The sequence below is a fragment of the Leucoraja erinacea genome, chromosome 17 (assembly GCF_028641065.1).
Source record: "Leucoraja erinacea ecotype New England chromosome 17, Leri_hhj_1, whole genome shotgun sequence".
NCBI classification, from domain to species: Eukaryota; Metazoa; Chordata; class Chondrichthyes; order Rajiformes; family Rajidae; genus Leucoraja; species Leucoraja erinaceus.
This window is the reverse complement of record NC_073393.1, coordinates 41132568-41155625: the sequence shown is the minus strand read 5'-3', so window position 1 is coordinate 41155625 and position 23058 is coordinate 41132568. Positions and strand designations below refer to the sequence as shown.

Below are 23058 nucleotides of genomic sequence, written 5' to 3'. Positions count from 1 at the left end.
ATTTGTTAGATAAATGGTGATGACAGCAACTGTTATTTACCGTATCTTTATCAAAAGCAAACAGCCTGGATACCTGGCAGAATTTGGTTAACGATCCTGGAGATAGGAGTTATTCTGATAAATTTAAGTTCACGTGATCAGGCCAAGTCCAATCAGAATGAGAGACTGGAGCTGATGGGAAGATAAGATAATCAAGTTGCATTAGCGTGGATACTGAAGCAAACAAAACACCAATGCTATAGATACGAGGAGAGGCAGGAGAATGGACTTTGTTACAGCTGATAATAAAAGATCATTTGAACTATTAGTCTCTAATAGATCATTGAGTTTCGCTTTGGGTGACTAGCAAGGCAAGGAAACAATGCAAATAACTGCAGACTTTACTGGGCATTACCTTACCTGTTGCTCGACGGCAGTAGTTAGAAACGATTTTTGTTCTCAACTTATAAATTATTTTGATAACCAATTCTTTGACTCCTTAATTCATTGACTATTACTTTTAGTATCTATGATCTAATAGCCACGGCTAATATAATCTGATTTTTCTCAGATAGCTAGTTTATGAATTCTAATAATGTTAATTGGCTCTTGGTGTTGTCTTGAGTCCTCGCTTTGTGGAGTGTTCTGTCGTGAACTGTTGCACCTCTTCAGCTAAACCTTTCCTTTATGGTATCTACTATTTTCCAGTCGGACTTTGACAACACATTTCATGACCTCTGAAACAGCATTGGGTGTTGAGCAGAAAATGCCATGAACATGCTGACTTGGGAGGTTATTGCAAGAGCTGGAACACCCAACCCTTTAAAGAGAAAGTTACATGAAATTCATTTCGGACCACATGACAACCCCTGCAGAGGTGCCTTAATTAATGCAGCAACGTGCCATATGCTTGTCCAGCAGCCTGACCTTAGCTTTTGATTTTTGAAACAGGAAAATAAAAATATTAAATCACTTTGAAAGGGCGCCGTGCAGTAAGCTAGTTGTAGGAATTTGGAAGTGGCTGGAAGTTAATAGACGGGTGGTTCAACTTCTGATTGAGTGACGCTGATTCATTGTTTTAGGAGCATGATAGTTGCAGTGTAGCCAATCCACCACAATGGCCCAAGAGTCTCTGTGAATTAACAATTCCCCTTCCGGCTATTGATGCAGCAACCCTGAATATATCGCACGGATATTACATACAGTATTTCATTTATTTTGATTTCTTTTATTGATTAGTTTTAATGCTTCGATTATTTGGGAAACGGGGCAGTTGATAATGGGAAGTCAAATAATGAATTAAATGTGAAAAACTAAACGCTGCCTTCTGAGGTAAATGTCAACACCGACTCATAGTTTGTGATTTTCAACTTAATCAAAACACTCTGTAATTGAATAAGTACATTGTTTTGCTGCATTTAAAAAATATCACAGTAGTTTCCCATTTTTTTCACGAAGCATCAATTTCATACATTAGTTACTTTTTATAATCTTTTGTCAAATTATTGAAGCAATCTCATTTATCAGTCAAATTCTGAGTTCTTGAAATGTTACAGTACTCATTATGTTAAACTGCAAATCATGATCTAACCCTCTGGATCTATGAATACCATGGAAGAAAGCCCAGCCTTACCTTTTCATAAATGATAATTAGATATTAAAAAGATTTTTTTTGAAATTTAAAAATATTTGTAACAAAAAATTAAGAATATATATATTTGGTTCTCATTTAAAAAAACACGTGTGAGATTTGGTAGACAGCGCATTTGCCTTGTCGGAAGGTTTCAGGTTCGAGCCTCACTCCAGGATACAGAAGTCTGAGCTGATATTCCAGTGAAGTAAAAGGAAACTAATGTATTATCAAAGGTACCATCTTTCAATTGAGGCATTAAGACTTAGTCAGATCACTCAAGTGAATGTTTTCAGGAAGTGTAAGGGAATTATCCACACAAAGTTATCAATCCACATTACCTAAATATCATTTTGTAGCTTGTGAAAACTCATGCGTGATTCTATGTTTTGTTCTGCACAACAACAAGTGCAGTTCCGAAGGACCTAGTTGGTTGCAGAGTGCCTTGGAGCTCACTGCATGAGATTTAAAAGATGTATAAATAAAAATCTGAGGCCTAACAAAACATTGGCAATTTGACATTGTTCCCCTCTGTGGCCTCTCGGGTGGCATGTGGAACAAGGCTGGGCAATTTGCAGTTTTACATTGGGTTAATAGTTGGAGCAATGGGAATCTTTGCCAACTGACTACAGCAATTAGTCTCTCCAAAGTTAAGTTGATCTGCTTTTTGAGCCATTCTAAAGTGTCATTGCCATTAAAAAAAAGAGGTTATGTTGACATGTATATTCATCAATTGTTGACACTCCTTGGACAAGCAAACCTATGGACTGCACTAGAGGAGTTAAGATAATACAACAGGCAAGACTACTTTATGATCTTAATCTGATAAATTCGCATTAATGTTGGATTTTCACCAATAAAGTTGAGATTTATGTTTACCAAGTTTGCCTTATTTTCCATGCAGAAACGGGCAGTTTGGGAACTTTTTACCCTGAATTCTATTCATGGTTGTCATGATAATGTGAACTCTATCTCTTGCCTCATAAAATTGTCGAACACTTAGTTCTATTCCTGTTGTAGACTGTATATGGTTTTTTGGGGGAAGAACTGTTCACTACCCTCAAATATAGATAAGGTTGTCACAAAATTTGAAAGCATAGTGACGTCATCTAATGTGGAGGCCAGTTTTTATTGAAACGTAGATGTTGAAATTAGGAACTGTCTTTTTCTAGACTTTTACATTTGGCCCAAACGTGCTTAAGTATTATAGCTTAACGCCCTTTAATAATTTGAAAAATATATTCAGGTAAAGGAAGCATTAAAAGATATGCTGCTGCTGCTGATCACTGAAAAGGCAAAGGTGGATTAGCGCAGTGATTATTTGTCAGGGTGTAAAATATGCTCAAAACGGGAACCACTCTGCTGAAGTCTGCAAATATTTTGCACTCATTTAGTATATACCGTGAGCTAAATACTCATTCACGTTGCACTGCACTTTTCAGTGCTATGCTTACAATTGTCACTGTTTCCTGAGGTGGAATGTTCCTGCTGGGTTCCTTGTCAAATTACACCGCAGTAAATAACAGACATGGTGCTTCCTGTTACAAATTATACATGTGTGTCAAACATTAGCCATTTTGCACTTTGCAGTGATGCTATTCTGAGAGTTGCAAACTCTGTATTCAGTTTTTACAGTTTAATTTACTGTTGTATGTTCAGAGGTACAGTGAAAAGCTTTTGGTGCGTGCTAACCAGTCAGCAGAAAGACAATACATGATTACAATCGAGCCATTTAGTGTATAGACACATGAAGCGAATAACGTTTAGTGCAAGGTAAAGCCACCAAAGTCCGATCAAGGATAGTCCGAGGCTAGATAGTAGTTCAGCACTGCTCTCTGGTTGCGGTAGGGTGATTCAGTTGCCTGATAACAACTGGGAAGGAAGGAACTGTCCCTGAATCTGGAGGTGTGCGTTTTCACACTTCTATACCTTTTGCCTGATGAGAGAGGGGAGAAGAGGGAGTGGCCAGGGTGCGACTTGTCTTTGATTACGCTGCTGGCCTTGCCGAGGCAGCGTGAGGTATAAATTGAGTCAATAGAAGAGAGGTTGGTTTGTGTGATGGTCTGGGCTGCTCGCTGGGTCAATTCACTGCAATTTTTTGTGGTCTTGGATGAAGCTGTTCCCAAACCAAGCTGTGATGCATCTCATAAAATGCTTTCTATGGTGCCTCTGTAGAAGTTGGTGAGAGTTGTCGGGGACATGCCAAACTTCCTAAGCCTTCGAAGGAAGCCTTCATTGGTGTGCTTCATAGATGTATTCTGGGAGATTTTGTCATGTGCAGTTACAAAACAATGACATTAATAAGTGTTGTCTGGTATAATCTAAACCTCATTTCCTATGGTCTACCATTTTGGCTTTGAGGAATATTGATCATAATTTCACAATTTAAGCATATTACAACAACAAGCAAATCTTTAATAAACTTATTACCTGTTAATACACAAGTTTCAACATGTGGCTGCGTCTTCATATGACTGAATGTAATTTTATATTCAAAATATTCAAAAAATTAAAAATGAATCTGTAGAAAATGTTACATTCAGCGAATGGCATTGATTAGAATTAAAATAATTTTACCTGGGGATTAGGTCTCTGGTAGCAGAGTACAATCTCTCTCTTAAATCTGTACATCAGTTGGTTTCTTGCTACCTTCTAATGACATTTTAAAAAAAAACAGTGCATGTCACATTTAAATTCAATTACATCATTAACTCGGAGTTCATATTTCCATTTATCCTGTTTCTTTATTTCTTCCAATGCTGAATAGTTTGTAATTGTTTGAAATCTTTTACCCATGTTTTGGTATGCTTTTTGCCCCTGTGTGATGACTATTTTAAACACAGTATCAAGTATCTGAAACAAAGCACAGAGCTCCTGCCATCTACTCAAGATCAGGTTATCTTATTGTAGTTTCTGTGAGAAGAGCAACAATTTTTAAATAAAATAGTAGTGGATCTGCTTCTTCAAATGTCCACACATTAGATGGAAGGTCATTGTCTGGGCTGATCTCACAGAGAACAAAGGCATCAATGAACAATTTGTACAGTTGCCATTGCTGCATTTCTTTCAATGCTTCATTAAACACTCCCATCAGATTAGTCAGAGAGCACACAAAAGCAATCTTGAGACATTCTTCTCTTTCCTCTGATACAAAGTATGGCTTGAACGTAGATTGCAGCACCCATGCTTTTACAAGCCAAATGGACAAGCACCTGGTTGGTAATGGATGTGGAAGCTCCTTATACTCTCATTTCTACAAACTCTAAAGAGGAACTGTGAGATTTCATCCTCTCGGTAGAAGACAACATGATATATGCTAAAAGCAAGACTGTCAACATATATAGAGCTTTCAGGTCATTTTAAAAGTTAGCAAACAGCTGGTATCTGCATATATTCTAAAACATCTAGTTATTTATGTGTTCTGATCTATATTTCTCAACTCAACATTAACAAACAATATTATTTCATTAATTGACCAGCAGTTTATATCATGGCTGTTTTCTGCAATAACATAAAATACATGCAGGAACAATTCAAATTGTTCCTCCCGCAAGAATTGGTCCATTTTGGTAAAATATCAGGTTATGGTAAAAACTTCAGAGAGACAGTTTTTTATCCAAACCTTTAATAGATTTTTGGCAGCTACAAGTCTGGCACATCCAACTATGAACTGGAAAAAAAAATGGTTGCTAAACATATCATCAGGCTGAAAAGTGGCAAAATAATAAATATAAGTCTGAAGACGGGTCTTGACCCGAAACGTCACCCATTCCTTCTCTCCAGAGATGCTGCCTGTCCCGCTGAGTCGCTCCAGCATTTTGTGTCTAACTTTGATTTAAGCCAGCATCTGCAGTTCCTTCCTACACAAAATAATAAATAGTGCAGTTTTTAACTTCTTTAGATTGGACATTAAGAGATTACTTGGCGTGCAAATTGGCATGTGGGATAATTGGAGCAAAGCTATTCATTACAATGGATTTAATTTTGAAGGATTGCGTAGAATAGTCATCAGTTTGGAAATGATACCAAAGAACGGAAGTTCTTTTCACTCAGCTGCGAACCAGGACCAAGACCTCAGAGAGCAATGTGGTCATTCATCTTCATGGCCAGGCCACTTGAATGCAACATGGTTTTGGAGAGATACCAATAAGTTATACAGCAGAAGGTACACAAAAATGCTGGAGAAACTCAGCGGGTGCAGCAGCATCTATGGAGCAGCGGGTGCAGCAGCATCGACACAGCAGAGTCTGGCCCGTTGCCCAAGTCGTCCATGCTGACCAAGTCATCACCTGAGCTAATCCCATTTGCCTGCGTCTGGCCCATATTGCTCGAAACCATTCCTATCCACAACCTGTCCAAGTGTCTTTTAAATGTCGTTGTCCTGCCTCTGTCACTTCACCTGGCATCCTACTCCACAAAATCATCCCTGTCTGTGTGAAAATGTTGCACCTCAGATCACTTTTAAATCTTTCCCTTTCTACTGTAAATATACACCGTCTACTTTTAGACACCCCAACCCTGGGAAAAAGACTGATTATTCACCTTAGCCATGCCCCTCATGATTTTATATTCCTCTGAAATGAGAGCCTATAGTCTCGTACATTCCAGAGGTAAAAACCCCAGCTTGTCTAGTCTTTCCTCGTAACTCAAGCTTCCAGTCCTGGGTACATCATTGAGTGTATTCTCTGCACTCTCTCCATGTTGGTGGCATTCTTCCGGTGGCTTGGTGACCAAGGCACACACAATAATCCAAGTGTGGTCTCGGCAACATCTTGTACACTTGTAACATGACATCCCGACACATGAGGTCAGTGCCTTGACCAATGAAGGCAAGCGGGCAAAACATCTTCACCATCCTGCCTGCCTGTAAACAACTTTCAGTGAACCTTATATGTACCCGCCTGTCTCTTCTAGAATACTCTCCAGGGCTCTGCTATTTGCCCGTGAAAGTTCTGTCCTGGTTCAATTTTCCAAAATGCAACACTTTGCACTTGTCCCGTTAAATCCCATCTGCTCTTCCTTAGCTCAGTTCTCCAGTTCATCTAGATCCTTGGCCAATCTTCTTCACTGTCCATAGACACAAAATGCTGGAGGAACTCAAGTTCAAGTTCACTGTCACATGCTCGAACTGGTACGGTGAAATTTGAGTTACCATACAAATGAAAAGAACACAATACACGATAGAGTTTAATATAAACATCCACCACAGCAGAATCAACGTTCCCCACTGTGATGGAAGGCAATAGAGTTCAGTCATATTCCTCTTTGTTCACCCGTGATCGGAGCCTTTGAACCCTCCGCAGTCGCCGCTACGATCGGCCCGATGTACAGACTTCTCTCGCCGGGATGATCGACACTCCGGCGTCGGAACGGATGGGAACGCACTCTGCGGCTTGGAATTTCCGAATCGGCCGCTTCTTACCGGAGACCGCAGCTTCTGAAGTCCACAGGCTGAGGTGGGCGGAGCTCCAACACTGGCGAGACCCGGCAAAAGTTCCCAGGCCTCCGCGATGTTAAAGTCAGAGTCGCGCCCGCGGCTAGAAGCTCCGCAAACCACAGCTCCACGATGTTAAAGTCAGCAGGCCCAACACTCCGGAGCTCCAACACAGGCGATCCCCAGCCAGGCATCGTCCCGATCCGCAATGATAATTCCGTGCTGCATCGCCGCTGAAGCTCTGGCCAGTCTCCAGCAGCAAAGGCCGTGCCGATCCAGGTGATAGGCCGTGATGGGGGGGGGAGGAGGGGGGGGGGGGGGGGGGGGGGGGGGGACGAAGATGCGGCAAAGAGAAAAGACGCATCTCCATCCTGGTAAGTGGCTGAGAAATGTTTTCCTCCTATTTTCCCCCCCACCCCCACCCCCCCCATAAGACATTCTAATAAACATTTAAAACATACAATTAGACCCACTCACAATAACAAAAAGGAAGAAAGGACTAACAGCTGCTGTCGATGCGGGCAGCATCTCTGGATAGAAGGAATGGATGATGGGCGAATCTCTTTGGTGACATCCAGAAACTTACTAATCATCCAAGTAGGTTCTCCTCCAAAGTGTTACTACCGGTGGTAAATAACAATGGAGCCAACATCGACCCCTGCGGGTCACAGGCCTGCAATCTGAAACACAAACCCTCCACTACTGGCTCCGACCACCAAGTCAACGTTGTATTCATTGGTCAGCTTGCTTTGTCATGTGACCATGTATTCATGGTCATCCCTTGCCATGTGACCTTCTAGACCAGCCTACCATGCCAGACCAATGAGGCACAGTGGCGCAGCGGTAGAGTTGCGGCCTTACAGCACCAGTGACTTGGGTTCGATACTGACCACGGGTGCTGTCTGTATTCACTACCATGTGGGTTTTCTCCGGGTGCTCTGGTTTCCACCCACGTTCCAAAGGCGTGCGGGTTTGTAGGTTAATTAGCCTCTGTAAATTGTCCCTGGAATGGGATAGAATTAGTGTACTACACTAGATTGTTGATCGGCACAGATTTGGTGGGTTGAAGGGCCTGTTTCGGCAGAGTATCTCTAAACTAGACTCAACCTTGTCAAAGGCCTTACTAAAGACGCATGAGTGTAAAAGGCAGAAGACATTTCCATGGATGTTGCCAGGGCCACCCAGCCTCAAAATGCACTCAATACCCTCAAACTGGGCCACAATGGGGTGACGTTATGGAACAGCTCCTGGTGGGGTACTGCATGCAAATGTAGAACAATGTAGTGATGGGGATGAAGTATAAGTGCTAAAGTGCTTTCTATAATGGAACACGGAAGGAGAAAGTGACAGCATATTTAAGATTCAGCTCTAAGTGCTATCCAATCAGTCCATTGTAGGGCAGATATGCATCATAAATACATAGTTGAATAATATACCAAGTAAAATAAATGATTGTAATTATTGTTCGGAGATACTAGCTTCTGCATTAAAACATTTTGTGTAGGAAAGAACTGCAGATGCTGGTTTAAATCGAAGATAGACACAAAATGCTGTAGTAACTCAGCCAAACAGGCAGATTCTTTGGAGAGAAGGAATGGGTGATGTTTCGGGTCGAGACCCTTCTTCAGAATGATGTCAGGGGAGAGGGTGGGACAGAGATAGAATGTAGTCGGAGACAGTGAGACTGGTGGGTGAAGGGGGAGGGGAGAGAGAGAGAGGGAAAGCAAAGGCAATTTGAAGTTAGTGAAGTCAATGTTCATACATACGGCTGGGGTGTAAGCTGCCCAAGCGAAATATGAGGTGCTGTTCCTCCAATTTATGCTGAACCTCACTCTGACAATGGAGGAAGCCCAGGACAGAAAGGTCAGATTGGGAATGGGAGTTAAAGTGCTGAGCAACCGGGAGATTAGGTAGGTTAAACGGACTGAATGGAGGTGTTCAGCGAAACGATCGCGAGCCTGCGTTTGGTCTCGTCGATGTAGAGAAGTTGACACGTGGAATAGCAGGTACAGTAGATGAGGTTGGAGGAGGTTCAAGTGAACCTCTGCCTCACCTGAAAAGACTGTTGGGGTCCTTGGATGAAGTCGAGGGTGAAGGTAAAGGGACAGGTGTTGCATCTCCTGCGGTTGCAGGGGAAAGTACCTGGGGAGGGAAGGGACGAGTTGACCAGGGAGTTGCGGAGGCAACGGTCTCTGCGGAAAGTAGTGGGATCCCATCGGAGGTGGCGAAAGTGTTGGAGGATTATATGCTGTATGCGACGGCTGATGAGGTGGAAGGTGAGGACAAGGGGGACTCTGCCCTTGTTATGAATGTGGGGGAGGGGGAGCAAGAGCGGAGCTGCGGGATATCGAGGAGACCCTAGTGAGAGCCTCATCTATAAAGGAAGAGGGGAACCCCCATTTCCTGAAGAATGAGGATAACTCTGATGACCTTGTATGGAAAACCTCAACATGGGCGCCCATGAGGCTTAGATGGAGGAATTTGGAGCAGGAGATAGAGTCTTTACAGGAAGCAGGGTGGGAAGAAGTGATAGTCTAGATTAAAAAAACATTTTGTGGGCAGTTTAGAGCACCCTGCTGACATCTAAGATGATTGAGAGTTCAGACTGTGATATATATTCAAACGTGTGTGAATAATGAAGTTGAAGCAGCAATTGGTGAACAGGATGTGAAGCCAGATGTCCACAGGACATATCTGAGGAAGTGATTCACTGGATTTACCTGTGTTTAGTGTTGATAGCGCAGCAACGTCAGGTTTAGCTTGCAGAGCAGAGCAGAGGTCAATGAACAAAGTGACTGGCCAAAATATCAGTTTTATAGTTTGTTGAATTTACAGCTTGGTCATACATTTAGTTTAGTTTAGTTTAGTTTAGAGATGCAGCGTGGAAACAGGCCCAGCGGCCCACAAAGTCCGCACCGACCCCTGCACGCTAACACTATCCTACACACACTAGGGTTAATTTTACATTTATACCAAATCAATTAACCTACAAACCTGTACGTCTTTGGAGTGTGGGAGGAAACCGAAGAGATCGGAGAAAATTCACATGTTCACGGGGAGAACGTACAAACTCCGTACAAACAAGCACCCGTAATCAGGATCGAACCCGGATCTCTGACGCTATAAGGCAGTAGCTCAACTGTTACGCCGCTGTGACGCCCTAGTTAACTAAATGTGTATGTTTTTTACAGTTAAAGTCTGTTTGGGTTTATTTCTTTTTAAAGATGAACAGCATTGTGTATATGTACCTTTAAGAACTGAGTGGTTCATGGAAAATGACTGACACAAAATAGAGTTGAGTTGAGTTCATTGCCACGTGTACTGAGGTACTGTAAAAAGCTTTTGTTACAAAGCGTATGTACAATATTGTACTAAGCACGGCTGGTGAAAATTGTGGCTTTCAAAAAGGGATGTCCTTCATAAGGGACAGATGTTTAGGGGTAACATGAGGGGGAACTTCTGTACTCGGAGAGTGGTAGCTGTGTGGAATGAGCTTCCAGTGGAAGTGGTGGAGGCAAGTTTGATTTTATCATTTAAAAATAAATTGGATAGGTATATGGACGGGAAAGGAATGGAGGGTTATGGTCTGAGTGCAGGTAGATGGGACTAGGGGAGAATAAGTGTTCGGCACGGACTAGAATGGCCAAGATGGCCCGTTTCCATGCTGTAATTGTTATATGGTTATATCTTAAGGTAGACAAAAATGCTGGGGAAACTCAGCGGGTGAGGCAGCATCTATGGAGCGAAGGAAATAGGCAACGTTTCGGGCCCAAACCCTTCTTCAGACTGTCCTTCATCTTAATTCTGCTTCTGTTTATTTTCTTATGCAAACACTAACACTAAAGAACCTGCAGACCCGATATAACTTACCTGCTTTGTTAAACAAGCGCAGCTCTCGTGCAGCATGAATGGAAGACCTTTTTCTGTATAAGGCTGGTGCAGCTGTATTGGGCCTTGGATGCAATTGATTAGCAAGTGATTGATTTGTGACCAAAATGGTGGATGACAAGTCGGTTCAGACTGTTTAACATGCCTCTGCTGTTGACAAATTTGTAGCATTTTTGTTAAAATTATAACTGTATCCACTTCATAATGAATGCATAATATGGGGACTATTTTATATTGTAAAAATACTGATGTCACTGTTGTATTCATGCCAGTGAAAATATTTTTGAGATCACATTGGAAAACTTCATTTGTTTATCACTGTTATCCTGTTTGCTTTCTTAGAACAAAGGCACACAAGGGGTCATAAAATAGTTTGACAACTCGGTTGGGGAAAGTGGTTAAAGTGTCATTTCAGTAGCTACAGAACCATTCCCTTTTGGCCAGGAAGGTTTGTTTATCTTTAACAACGCATTTCTCTCTGGTGGGGTTTGATATATGGAAGATAGATTAGCGTTTTGACATGGAGCATGTCGAACAAACAGTCTTATCTCTGCACCATAGTATCCTGACCTGGAATGAGTGATGAACTAAGGACAGGACTAGGTGCAGCACAAGCAAGGAGAGGAGATGTTATGATCAGTTCAAGGGTATGTTACTTTGTGGAGCTCTTCGGAAAGAGTTAACCATATCTAAACTCCCTTGCACTTTGTAAATTGAATGAGGCCCCGACAACATTGTGCATTTGATTTTGAATAGTTCGTAAGCACGATGACATAGTCTCCGCTGTTTGTCGTTTAAACATTTTTAAGACAAAATTAAATGCATAAGTGAAGTAACTGAATTGCAGTATGTTTGTTTCCTGTAGCAATAACATTATGTCAGTAGGATTGGCATTCCTTGCATTTCAGTGGGTTCAGAAAAAAAATAGATTAAATAAACTGCTGACTCATTTTCCATAGTCCTGCAGGCCGAGGAGTGGATCAGGCACACGGCAAAATCTGAGAGCGGGCGTGCAGCAAAGGACAAGGGGCAGCAGAGTGGCGCAGCTGGTAGATTTGATTCTGACCTCGGAGGTTGTCTGTGTGGAGTTTGCAAGTTTGTTCCTGTGAGCACATGAGTCCCACTACCTCCCCCTCCCCCCCTCCCCACCAATCCCAAAGACATGCAGGTTTGTAAGTAAATTTTTCTCTGTAAATCCCTCCCTGATGTGTAGCTAGTAGATGAGAAAGAGGGACAATATAGAACTAGTGTGAACAGGTGATCGATGGTTGATGAAGATTTGGTGGGCCGAATGGCCTGTTTCCATGCTGTATCATTAAAGTAAATTAAAGTGAATGGATAAAGTGACTGAGGTACATCAGGCCGAATATACTATTGGACTACCTACCTGAAAATAAATAGCTGTTGGGAAGGTTTTCACTTATTCCCACTAATTAATAAGAGTTAGTTTGATGGGGAAGTTCCCGCATCTGATTGAAGCCCTGTTTGTGCCTTTTTTTGCACAGAAGTGCTACACTATTGGATCAATGTATTTCTTCGCATGTGTCGGAAGGAACGGCAGATGCTGGTTCTTCACACACTGTGACCTGTTGTTTGTGTTGGGAGTGGTCTATGGGGCAGTTGGAGGCAGTGGCTTTAGTACATTTGCACCAACAGGATACACAGAAATGTGGCCATGTTGGCAGACGAAAAGCCTTTGTTAAGTGGCCCACTTGTTTTGTATTTAGATTTTAACAGGTCTTGTGCTAAAATAGTTTTCTCATTTCTAAAGTGGAACAGGGAAGTATTCGTAAAAATTAAAAAAATATTTGTATCAAGCAGCAGATTAGAAATGAATAATGGTTCTTGATTCATTGCAGGTCCCTGGCATGATGGCTATTTGTTTTCATCATTGCAAAATTGGCTGTGGATCAGATAATGTTTAAACTGGGAAGAACTCCACATTTGGATTAAATGTAATGCTGTACAGGGAGTGGTTATATTTATAAAGGGAAATGGGAGGTAAATTTTGCAAAAATACCATCTAGAAATGTATAGCAGATACAACTGGAAGAGTTATTTCCTTTATCAGGTGGCTGAGTTTAAAGTTTTCTCCACCTTAGAGTCAGGCCTTGTATGTAAAGTCTATGATTTTCATATGTTTATTTGGGTCGAAATTTCAAATGTTAATTATGCAAATTTCTTTCCTCCCAATCATGCCTCCAATTGATCTCTGAAATGTAATTACTGCCTCTCTAGATCCATGTGTCTCAAATTGACAATTAAAACAGGCTAACTGGCTGTGTGACTGCAGTCCTGTTAAGCAAACAAAACTACAGTCTTGAGGATTAACTTAATGTAGCTATCCTAGAAACTGGAAGAATTGGCGACACAGAGGTGTAGCAGTGGAGCTACTGCCTTAGAGTCAGAGATCAGGGTTCGATCCTGACTACGGGTGCTTGTCTGTACGGAGTTTGTACGTTCTCCCCGTGACCTGCGTGGGCTTTCCCCTGGTGCTCCGCTTTCCTCCCGCAGTGTAAAACTGTCCCTAGCGTGCGAAGGATTGTGTTAATGTGCTGGGATTGTTGGTCGGTGCGGACTCGGTGGGCCGAAGGGCCTGTTTCTGCTCAGTAGCTCTAAACTAAATTAAAGTAGGCACAAAAAGCTGGAGTAGCTCAGCGGGTTAGATAGCATCTCTGGAGTAAAGGAATAGGTGACGTTTTGGGTAGAGACTCTTCTTCAGAATTGGTACAAAGGGGTAAACTTGTGTATTTACAGAGGTTCCATTCTTCAAAAAAAGACTGAAGACTTCCTTAAGATAATGTAAATATTTAGTAAGTCATTCATGATATGTATTTGTAACTGGCAATGCTGGAATGATATGACCTGCCCCAAGCAGCCCTGAGCTGAGCAGATAATAAAGAGACAACCACCTTTGTCAGTGTACAGTCACATGCAGATATCGGGATTTTTAAATTGAAGATGCTAAAAATTTGAAATAAAATTGAAAAACTCTGAAAGCACTCAGCAGGTCAGGCAGCACCCGTGGAAAGTGAAACAGTTAACTTTTTCACCTGGGACCATGCTGAGAGATTCTAGCGTTTTCTGAAGGTAGACAAAAATGCTGGAGAAACTCTGCGGGTGAGGCAGCATCTATGGAGCGAAGAAAATAGGTGACGTTTCTGGTCGAGACCCTTCTTCAGACAGTATTTTCTCAGCTTATTTCAGGTATACGACATTGATAAAGATGGAGATGAGAACAGGAGGCCAATAGGTTTATGGCTAAGAGTCTGAAGAAGGGTTTCGCGAAACGTGCCTATTTCCTTCGCTCCATAGATGCTTGCAGCGATGACTTAGGTATGGTTGGCCTTTTTGTTTCAATCCTCATTTCCGTCCCAGTGCCCAAACTGATTTCTCTGGATCAATTGCGTGATGACGTAACCGCTGTCCCACGACGACTGTGCGACGAGCGCAACCTAATTCCGTACGGTGCAGGGCCCGCCTCCTGCTGGAGCTGGAGTTGCGGGGCTGGTCCCGACATCGCGCGGGGCTCCGTAAAACTCTGTCCATAAATTCCGCGTGACAACAGCCTGCCGGCCCGCAGCTGCATTGAGGCCGCATGGGCGTACGCACCATCTCGACGCCGTACACAGCGTCTTGACGGCGTACGCCTAAGTGGGGACCGGCCGTCACCGGCCGTCGTGCCCATGATGACGTAACGCCTCAAGTCCCCCACGCCTCCTGGTCAGCGCTATGATGTCGGGACCAGCATGCACAACTCCATGCTCCTCGGTGGAAGTGGGGGCCCACGAGGCCGTACGCCTAAATTTTAGCGCATGCTACCTGGTACCCTTTACCGTACCCTTTGAGAAATCGAGGGTAGTAAGTTATGGCAAATTAAGAGTCAAAATACAGCAGATGCTGTAAATCTGAAATAAAAACTGCAGTCGAGTGGCATCTGTGGAAAGAGAAATAGTTCTGGCCAAAGACTCTTCATTGGAGCTGAAGTTATGAGAAATAATTTTTCAGATTGGAGAACGTTGAGCAGCGGAGTTAAGAGGATCAATGTTGGGAACATTGCTTTCCTTGATATTGATGCAAATAACTTGAATGTCAGAATTCAAATGTCAACATTTGCTGATAACACAGTATGAAAGTTTTGGTAAGCTTTGGGGAAGAGATAATAGATTGTATCTTGGCATAGACCACAGAATGGCAGCTGAGTGAAGTGATGCATGTTGGCCGAAGGGATTTGGAGAGGCATCGTGAATTTCAGGAAACAATCCCAAGGAGTAAGCAACAATTAAAACATCTTGCCTGCTCATTTGAATATACATTTGAAAGTGGCTGGACATATTAATTGGCAATGCACATGGGACGTTTGTTTGACTTTTCCAACAGAGGGATTATATGCAAAAGCAAGACGGTTCAGCTCAACCTTTATAATGATCTGGTTAGATCACTATTGAAGTATTGCATCCATTCTGGGCATCAGACTTTACTAATGGCATGAAGGTCATTGAGGGACCAGAGGAGATTTACCGAAGTGATTCCTAAGATGGGGGAGTTTAGCTGCAGTTTGGTTGGGGAGGCTGGGCTTGTGGTCCTTGGTGCAAAAACTATTGAGGGGTGGAGTTGATAGTCATACAGTGTGGAAACAGGCCCAACGCCCACACCGGCCAACATGTCCCAGCAACACTAGTCCCACCTGCCCCCGCTTGGTCCGTAACCCTGCAAACCTGTCCTATCCATGTGCCTGTTTCCAAGGAATAGAGTCCCAGCCTACTCAACCTCTCCCAGTAGCTCAGAGCCTCTAGTCCTGGCAACATCCTCGTAAATCTTCTCTGTACCCTTTCCAGCTTGGTGATGGTCCACATTGGTATTGGTTTATTATTGGTTATTATTGTTGATTATATTATGATGAGTTTCGCTGAGGAAGGAAACACAGAGGTATTTTCCTGATTTGATAATACGGGACAATGGAACACTGATTTAAATGTTAAGGTGAAACGGTAGTGAGGAAGAACATTTTCATGCAGTGAGTTGCGATGATCTGGTACTCACTCCCTGTGACAATAATGCTAGTAGAGATTGTTAATGATTTTGGAAGAAAATGGAATGAGTATAAGTGAAATAAACTTGCAGGGGCTTTGTGGGTAGCACAGAGAAATGGGACTGACAGGATCGCTGTATGGAGAGCTGGTTTGAACTTGATGAGCTAAATAGATTTCTTCCAAGGTGTAATTATTCTGTAACGCATGCACATATCATTGGCCATTGCTAATATACTCGTTTATTAAACCAAACAAAAGTGGCAATCTATACTGACGATAATGAACGAAATTTGGCCAATCTTTTAAATCTGCTTTGTATTTACCGTGGCTGACAGGAGACAACCGAAACATTCTTCTACCTCCGAAAATCTTTTTGTAAATTCCCATGAAATGTTTTAAAGAAAAACCTAAAAATGCTATTTTTATGGCCCAAACAGTTCTCAGATGTTGGTTCTGCTGAACAGTATGTGGCAGTAGCACATGTTACAAGCCAGCTCCATTCATTGTTAGCATCAGAATGCGGCAGTGAGCGTTGGGGGATTTTAAATGATGCCTCTTCTTGTGGCAGCTCCAGAACGGTGTTTTGTCGCAGGCTATTTTTAAGATAAGAAGTAGTGAACTTCTATAAAGTATCTTCCCACTTTCTTTCAATTTTGAGTTGCTTTGAAGGGGGACACTTTTTTGTGGAATTTTATCTTGCACAGTACAGGCATTTTAATAAATAAAACACATTAAAATGATTCTATTTAAATTTCATTTCATCAGAGTCTCTGGAACTGCATCACGTGGATAGTGAAATGCAAGTGCGTGCATGTCACAGCCTGGCCAAAGGATTATCCTGGGGTCCATATGATGGGTCGATCAACAGCAGTAACAAACATACTCAAGAAAGTGACAAAATGGTAGGATGCATTTTTGTATTCCATGCCTCCTTTGTGAATGAAGCTGATGTGTTTATCTGGCAACTATTAATTCTGAATGCTCAATCTTTGACATATATTGAATAATTATTCTCTGTGAGTTCTCCGTGTCAACACCGTCCGGCACGATGGCGCAGCAGTAGAGTTGCAGCGCCAGAGACCCGGGTTCGATCCTGACTATGAGTGCTGGCCGTACGGAGTTTGCACGTTCTCCACGTGACCTGTGTGGGTTTTCTCTGAGATCTGCGGTTTCCTCCCACACTCCAAAGACGTACAGGTTTATAGGTTAATCGGCTTGGTATAATTGTAAATTGTCCCTAGTGTGTGCAGGATAGTGTTTGTGTGCGGGGATCGCTGGTCGGTGCGGACTCGGTGGGCCGAAGGGCCTGTTTCTGCTGTATCTCCTAAGGTTCAAAGGTTATTTATTGGTCACATACACCATAGGTGTAGTGAAATGCTTCTTGCCAATGCAGCACATAAAAAAAAGAATACAGACATAACAATAATAAAGAGATTTAAACATAAAAAACATCCCCCCACAATGGTTCAGATTATGAGGGAAGGCACAATGTCCAGTCCCCATCCCATGTCCACCCATAGTCGGGCCTATTGAGGCCTTCGCAGTCGCCTTTACCGAGGCCCGATGTTCCAGGTTGTTCTCGCCGGGTGATGGTGCTCCAGCGTCGGGAGAATCCTCTCAGCGGCATGGGAACCCTGGAACGGCCGCTTCCCTTAACAAGGCCGCGCCAGATTGAGCTCCACCGCTGGTGAGAGATCCCAGGCTCCTGATATAAAGTTCAGCACCGCCGCCCGCAGCTGGCCGCTCCACAGACCCGCAGCTCCGCGATGTTTTACTCAGCAGTCTCAGCTCAGCTCTAAATTAAACAGGTGGAGTTACTCATCAGCTGATGTCAACACGCAAAAATGGCTCCATTACATAATTAGTAATAATTATTCTAAGTATAAACAGATTTGCTAGTTTGATTCACAAACCAATTGATGGATATGTTTATATGCCATGGTGAGCCTAGTGTTGATGTTTTACCCAATTTAAATCATTAGGAATGATTTCCTAATTCATATGAGGAATGGGCTCAAAATGCTAAGATTTCCATTGTACTTAAGATGGATTACGTTGTGGTTGTAACATGTGTTGAGTTAACTGCATGGCTTTCAGCTTAGTTCCAAGCGTCTGCTGCACAACAGATAATTGCTCACAATTTGGCACCCAATTGTTGATCATTGGGAGAGGGCTGTTTTCTGAGGCCCAGCTATAAAGCATCATGTAGCTTCAAGAAGCTAGCTCAACGATTGTGCCAGTCAGCAATCGTTGCCGTCCCTGATTTTTTTAGCGTTCCCTTTGACAGATTCTTCAGCTTCTTTCCAGCCACCATCAGGCACTTAAACACTACACACCACTAACCTCAGCAACTATGATCGTCCATGGATTGTATATCTGGTTGCTCTGTCTGAAGAAGGGTCTCGACCTGAAACATCACCCATTCCTTTTCCCCAGAGTCGCTGCCTGTCCCGCTGAGTTACTCCAGCACATTGTGTCTATCTCTGGTTGCACGGCAGACTTCATTTTCCTTTCCACCATTATGGTTGCCAAGTATTATGGTTATTATTTATTGTATTTTTTATTACTATGTATTATCTGTGTGTTATTGCATTTATGGGCCTGTTAAAGCTGCAGTGAGTTAGAATATCATTGTTTTTTTGTCAGTAACCAAGGGCGGAATCAAAGGATATGCGGAGAAGGCAGGCATGGGTTACTGGTTGTGGATGATCACAACGAATGCCGGTGCTGGCTCGTAGGGTCAAATGGCCTCCTCCTGCACCCATTTTCCACATTTCTATATAACTATGACAATTAAACACTCTTGACTTATATTCTTCAGGTGGGCAAAGTGCATTGATTTGTTTTGTTTCTTAACTGTCCGTCTAAACTTTGTTTACATAGGCATGGACGGATTTGTTCTTCATATAAATAATAATCAAATATAAATGCAACCTATTTATCTTTCTATGCAAGTGACCACGTTTCATTATTTTGGTATGGAATAATAACACTACAATCTCAAAAGTCTAATGTGATAGTAATAGGAATGGAAATGTTTTGCACAAAACCTTGATTTTGTAATCAATGAAAGATTGTAGAATTGTTTAGACAAATAATTGTCAGTGCATTGTATCTTCTGATGGAAGGTGCAGATTTTTGTACTTTGCATTGGTTGAGAAACATTGCATGCATGCACTCAGTAAGGGTGAATGCTAGAAGTACTCAAGTGAATATCTATGTGTAAATACTTGTAGAAGTTCGGACAAGACGAGCTTTGCCTGTACTGGCAATTATACTCTACAGTGTTGTTTTATTTTGTGTTGCTGGTGAATCTGCAATGATTGTGCTCACCACTTACATAAATTCTTGAATCCCACTTAAAAACGGAATCTTGATTGATTGATTGGATGGCTTTATAAATCCATGCATATGTAATATGTCTACGTCTGCAGCCATGTGACTATTTGGGGACAGAAAAGTCTCCATGCACAAAAAAAATAATGTGAATGCATTCTGAGTTAAATTGACAAAAGTAGTGAATAACATAACAATTATTACAGATTCCATCAGAACTCAGATTTCCTTTCCACAGATGTTGCCTGATCTGCTGTGTTTCTTGTATTTTCTGTTTTTAGATCTGATTTCCAAAATCTGTAGTATATTTGGTGTTTGCTCTTGAGCATTGATTTTGTCATTTTAGACTCCCAGCGCACGGGATCAAAGGGTTTCCAAGATCGGAAAAAGACCAGAATCCATTTTGTTTGCTTTCCTTAGAAAGTCATAGATGTTTACAAGAATGATCCCAGGAATGAGTAGGTTAACCTATGATGAGCGTTTGACGGCACTGGGCCTGTACTCGCTGGAGTTTAGAAGAATGAGGGGGGTGGGGATCTCATTGAAACATACAGAATAGTGAAAGGCTTGGATGGAGTGGATGTGGAGAGGATGTTTCCACTAGTGGGAGAGTCTAGGACTAGATGTTATAGCCTCAGAATTAATGGATGTTCTTTTAGGAAGGAGACGAGGTGAAATTTATTTATTCAGAGGGTGGTGAATCTGTGGAATTCTTTGCCACAGAAGGCTGTGGAGGCCGTCAGTGGATATTTTTAAGGCAGAGGTAGATAGATTCTTGATTAGTACATATGTCAGAGGTTATGGGGAGAAGGCTGGGGAATGGGGTTAGGAGGAAGAGATTGATCAGCCATGATTGAATGGCAGAGTAGACTTGATATGCCAAATAGCTTAATTCTACTCCTATCACTTATAACCTGATGACCTTGTGAGATCTATCGAAAGTGGACACAGGCCATCCAGCTCAAATTGTCCAGGATGAAATCGTTGTTTTTCTAGGCATCCCATTTGCCTGCATTTAACCCATATAGAAACATAGAAAATAGGTGCAGGAGTAGGCCATTCGGCCCATCGAGCCTGCACCGCCATTCAATATGATCATGGCTGATCATCCAACTCAGTATCCCGTACCTGCCTTCTCTCTATACCCCCTGATCCCTTTAGCCACAAGGGCCACATCTAACTCCCTCTTAAATATAGCCAATGAACTGGCCTCAACTACTTTCTGTGGCAGAGAATTCCACAGATTCACCACTCTCTGTGCGAAAAAAAATGTTCTCATCTCGGTCCTAAAAGATTTCCCCCTCATCCTTAAGCTGTGACCCCTTGTTCTGGACTTCCCCAACATCGGGAACAATCTTCTTGCATCTAGCCTGTCCAACCCCTTAAGAATTTTGTAAGTTTCTATAAGATCCCCCTCAATCTTCTAAATTCCAGCGAGTACAAGCCGAGTCTATCCAGTCTTTCTTCAAAGCTATACATCCCTCCAAGCTTTTCCTATCCACATACCTGTCCAAATATCGTTGAAAGTCAGAATTGTATTCACTTCTATAGCTTCCTCTGACAGCTTGTTCCAGATATGGTTCATCCTCTGAGTGAAAATGTTGCCTCTAAGGATCCTCTTTGATGACTCCCCTGTCACCTCAAGGCTGTGCCTTCTAGTTTTAGAATCCTCTACCTTGGGAAAAAGATTGTTCAGTTAATCCATGCCCCTCATGATTTTGTTTTGCTTAGCTACCTCCACAAAAACCACATCCCTCCATTCCCTGCGCATCCACATACCTATCCAAGAGTCTTTTAAATGCCACCAACGTGTCTGCTCCATCCACCACCCCTGGCTGCACATTCCAGGCGCTCACCACCCGCTGTATTAAAGAACATGCCCTGCAAATCTCCTTGAACCTTGCCAAGTAACTGATGTGCATTTTATGAGTCGAACAGATTGCTGGCAGCAGAGGGAATGAATGTTTACCATAATGACTGTGGATGCCGTTGCACTTCATGAGTACAGGAGCTATTCTCAGTCACGGATGCTTCTCTCTAACTAATAAACCCTTCCTGGATATTTCCTCCAATTTGAAGCACTTTAACTCTTTCTGTATGATTTTCATTTGCCATTTTCCCTTGCCCAGTTGAGGTCTTCCTGCAGCTTATGCTGCTCAGCTTTTGCAGTCTCCTTGCCTCATTAACAATATAATAGTGGGTGTTACAAGGTGTGGTAACATCGGATCAATATTCTGAAGCCTTGGCTATTATTATTAGAATGGTATGAAACTATTAAACAAAGGCTCAAAAATGTGATACCAGTAACCTCTCGGTTCAATTTTCAAACCAAATCCAAATCCAAAAAACTTTCTAAGTTTCATTATTATTGTCACCAGCTTTTCCAGAGTACTGGTTCAAATACATTACTGAAATCTAAGGGAGTCATATCCACTACCTTAAATGCAATGTTCCTTAGTCCCAACTTCAACGTAAACCAGTACATTGGATTGACAAAAAACATCCTCTTGTCATCTATTGAGAGTGGGATTGCTTTTATGACTATGTAAAACGTGTAATCAGTACATTGCTACTTTATTCAATGTTTTAGCAGTTTCATTCTATTTCTCATGGGGAAGTTTTCCACATTTTTATCCACAATGTACATCAAAATCACTAGACAGTAGCTTCCTGCTTCACAATTGCCACAGTTTTTAAACTAAGGGCGGCACAGTGTTAGAGTTGCTGCCTTTTACTGCGCCAAAGAGCTAGGGTTGATCCTGAATACAGATGCTGTCTGTATGCAGTTTGTACGAACTCCCTGTGACCCCGTGGGTTTTCACCGGGTGCTCCAGTTTACTCCCACATTCCATAGACGTGTAGGTTTGTTGGTAAATTGGTCTCTGTAAATTGTCCCTAGTGTTTAGGATAGTGCTAGTGTGCGGGGTGATAGTGCTAGTGTGCGGGGTGGTGATAGTGCTAGTGTGCGGGGTGATAGTGCTAGTGTGCAGGGTGCTAGTGTGCAGGGTGATAGTGCTAGTGTGCGGGGTGATAGTGCTAGTGTGCAGGGTGCTAGTGTGTGGGGTGATAGTGCTAGTGTGCGGGGTGATAGTGCTAGTGTGCGGGGTGATAGTGCTAGTGTGCGGGGTGCTAGTGTGCAGGGTGATAGTGCTAGTGTGTGCGGGGTGCTAGTGTGCGGGGTGATAGTACTAGTGTGCGGGGTGATAGAGCTAGTGTGCAGGGTGATAGTGCTAGTGTGCGGGGTGATAGTGCTAGTGTGCAGGGTGATAGTGCTAGTGTGCAGGGTGATAGTGCTAGTGTGCAGGGTGATAGTGCTAGTGTGCAGGGTGATAGTGCTAGTGTGCAGGGTGATAGTGCTAGTGTGCAGGGTGATAGTGCTAGTGTGCAGTGCTAGTGTGCAGGGTGGTGATAGTGCTAGTGTGCAGGGTGATAGTGCTAGTGTGCAGGGTGATAGTGCTAGTGTGCAGGGTGATAGTGCTAGGGTGATAGTGCTAGTGTGCAGGGTGATAGTGCTAGTGTGCAGGGTGATAGTGCTAGTGTGCAGGGTGATAGTGCTAGTGTGCAGGGTGATAGTGCTAGTGTGCAGGGTGATAGTGCTAGTGTGCAGGGTGATAGAGCTAGTGTGCAGGGTGATAGTGCTAGTGTGCAGGGTGATAGTGCTAGTGTGCAGGGTGATAGTGCTAGTGTGCAGGGGTGATATTGCTAGTGTGCAGGGTGTTATTGCTAGTGGGCAGGGTGTTAGGGCTAGTGTGCAGGGT

General features: G+C 42.7%; 1 protein-coding gene across 4 annotated transcripts in view; it reads left to right on the top strand.

Annotated features, from left to right (window-relative positions):
• zfpm1 (zinc finger protein, FOG family member 1) overlaps window positions 1-23058 on the top strand; it is a 260492-nt gene that overhangs the window by 164674 nt on the left and 72760 nt on the right. For all 4 annotated transcript variants that reach the window (XM_055649048.1, XM_055649046.1, XM_055649047.1 and 1 more), the window contains exon 4: window positions 16730-16866. In XM_055649048.1, the coding sequence (XP_055505023.1) occupies window positions 16730-16866 (137 nt within the window). The remainder of the gene's footprint in view (window positions 1-16729; window positions 16867-23058) is intronic.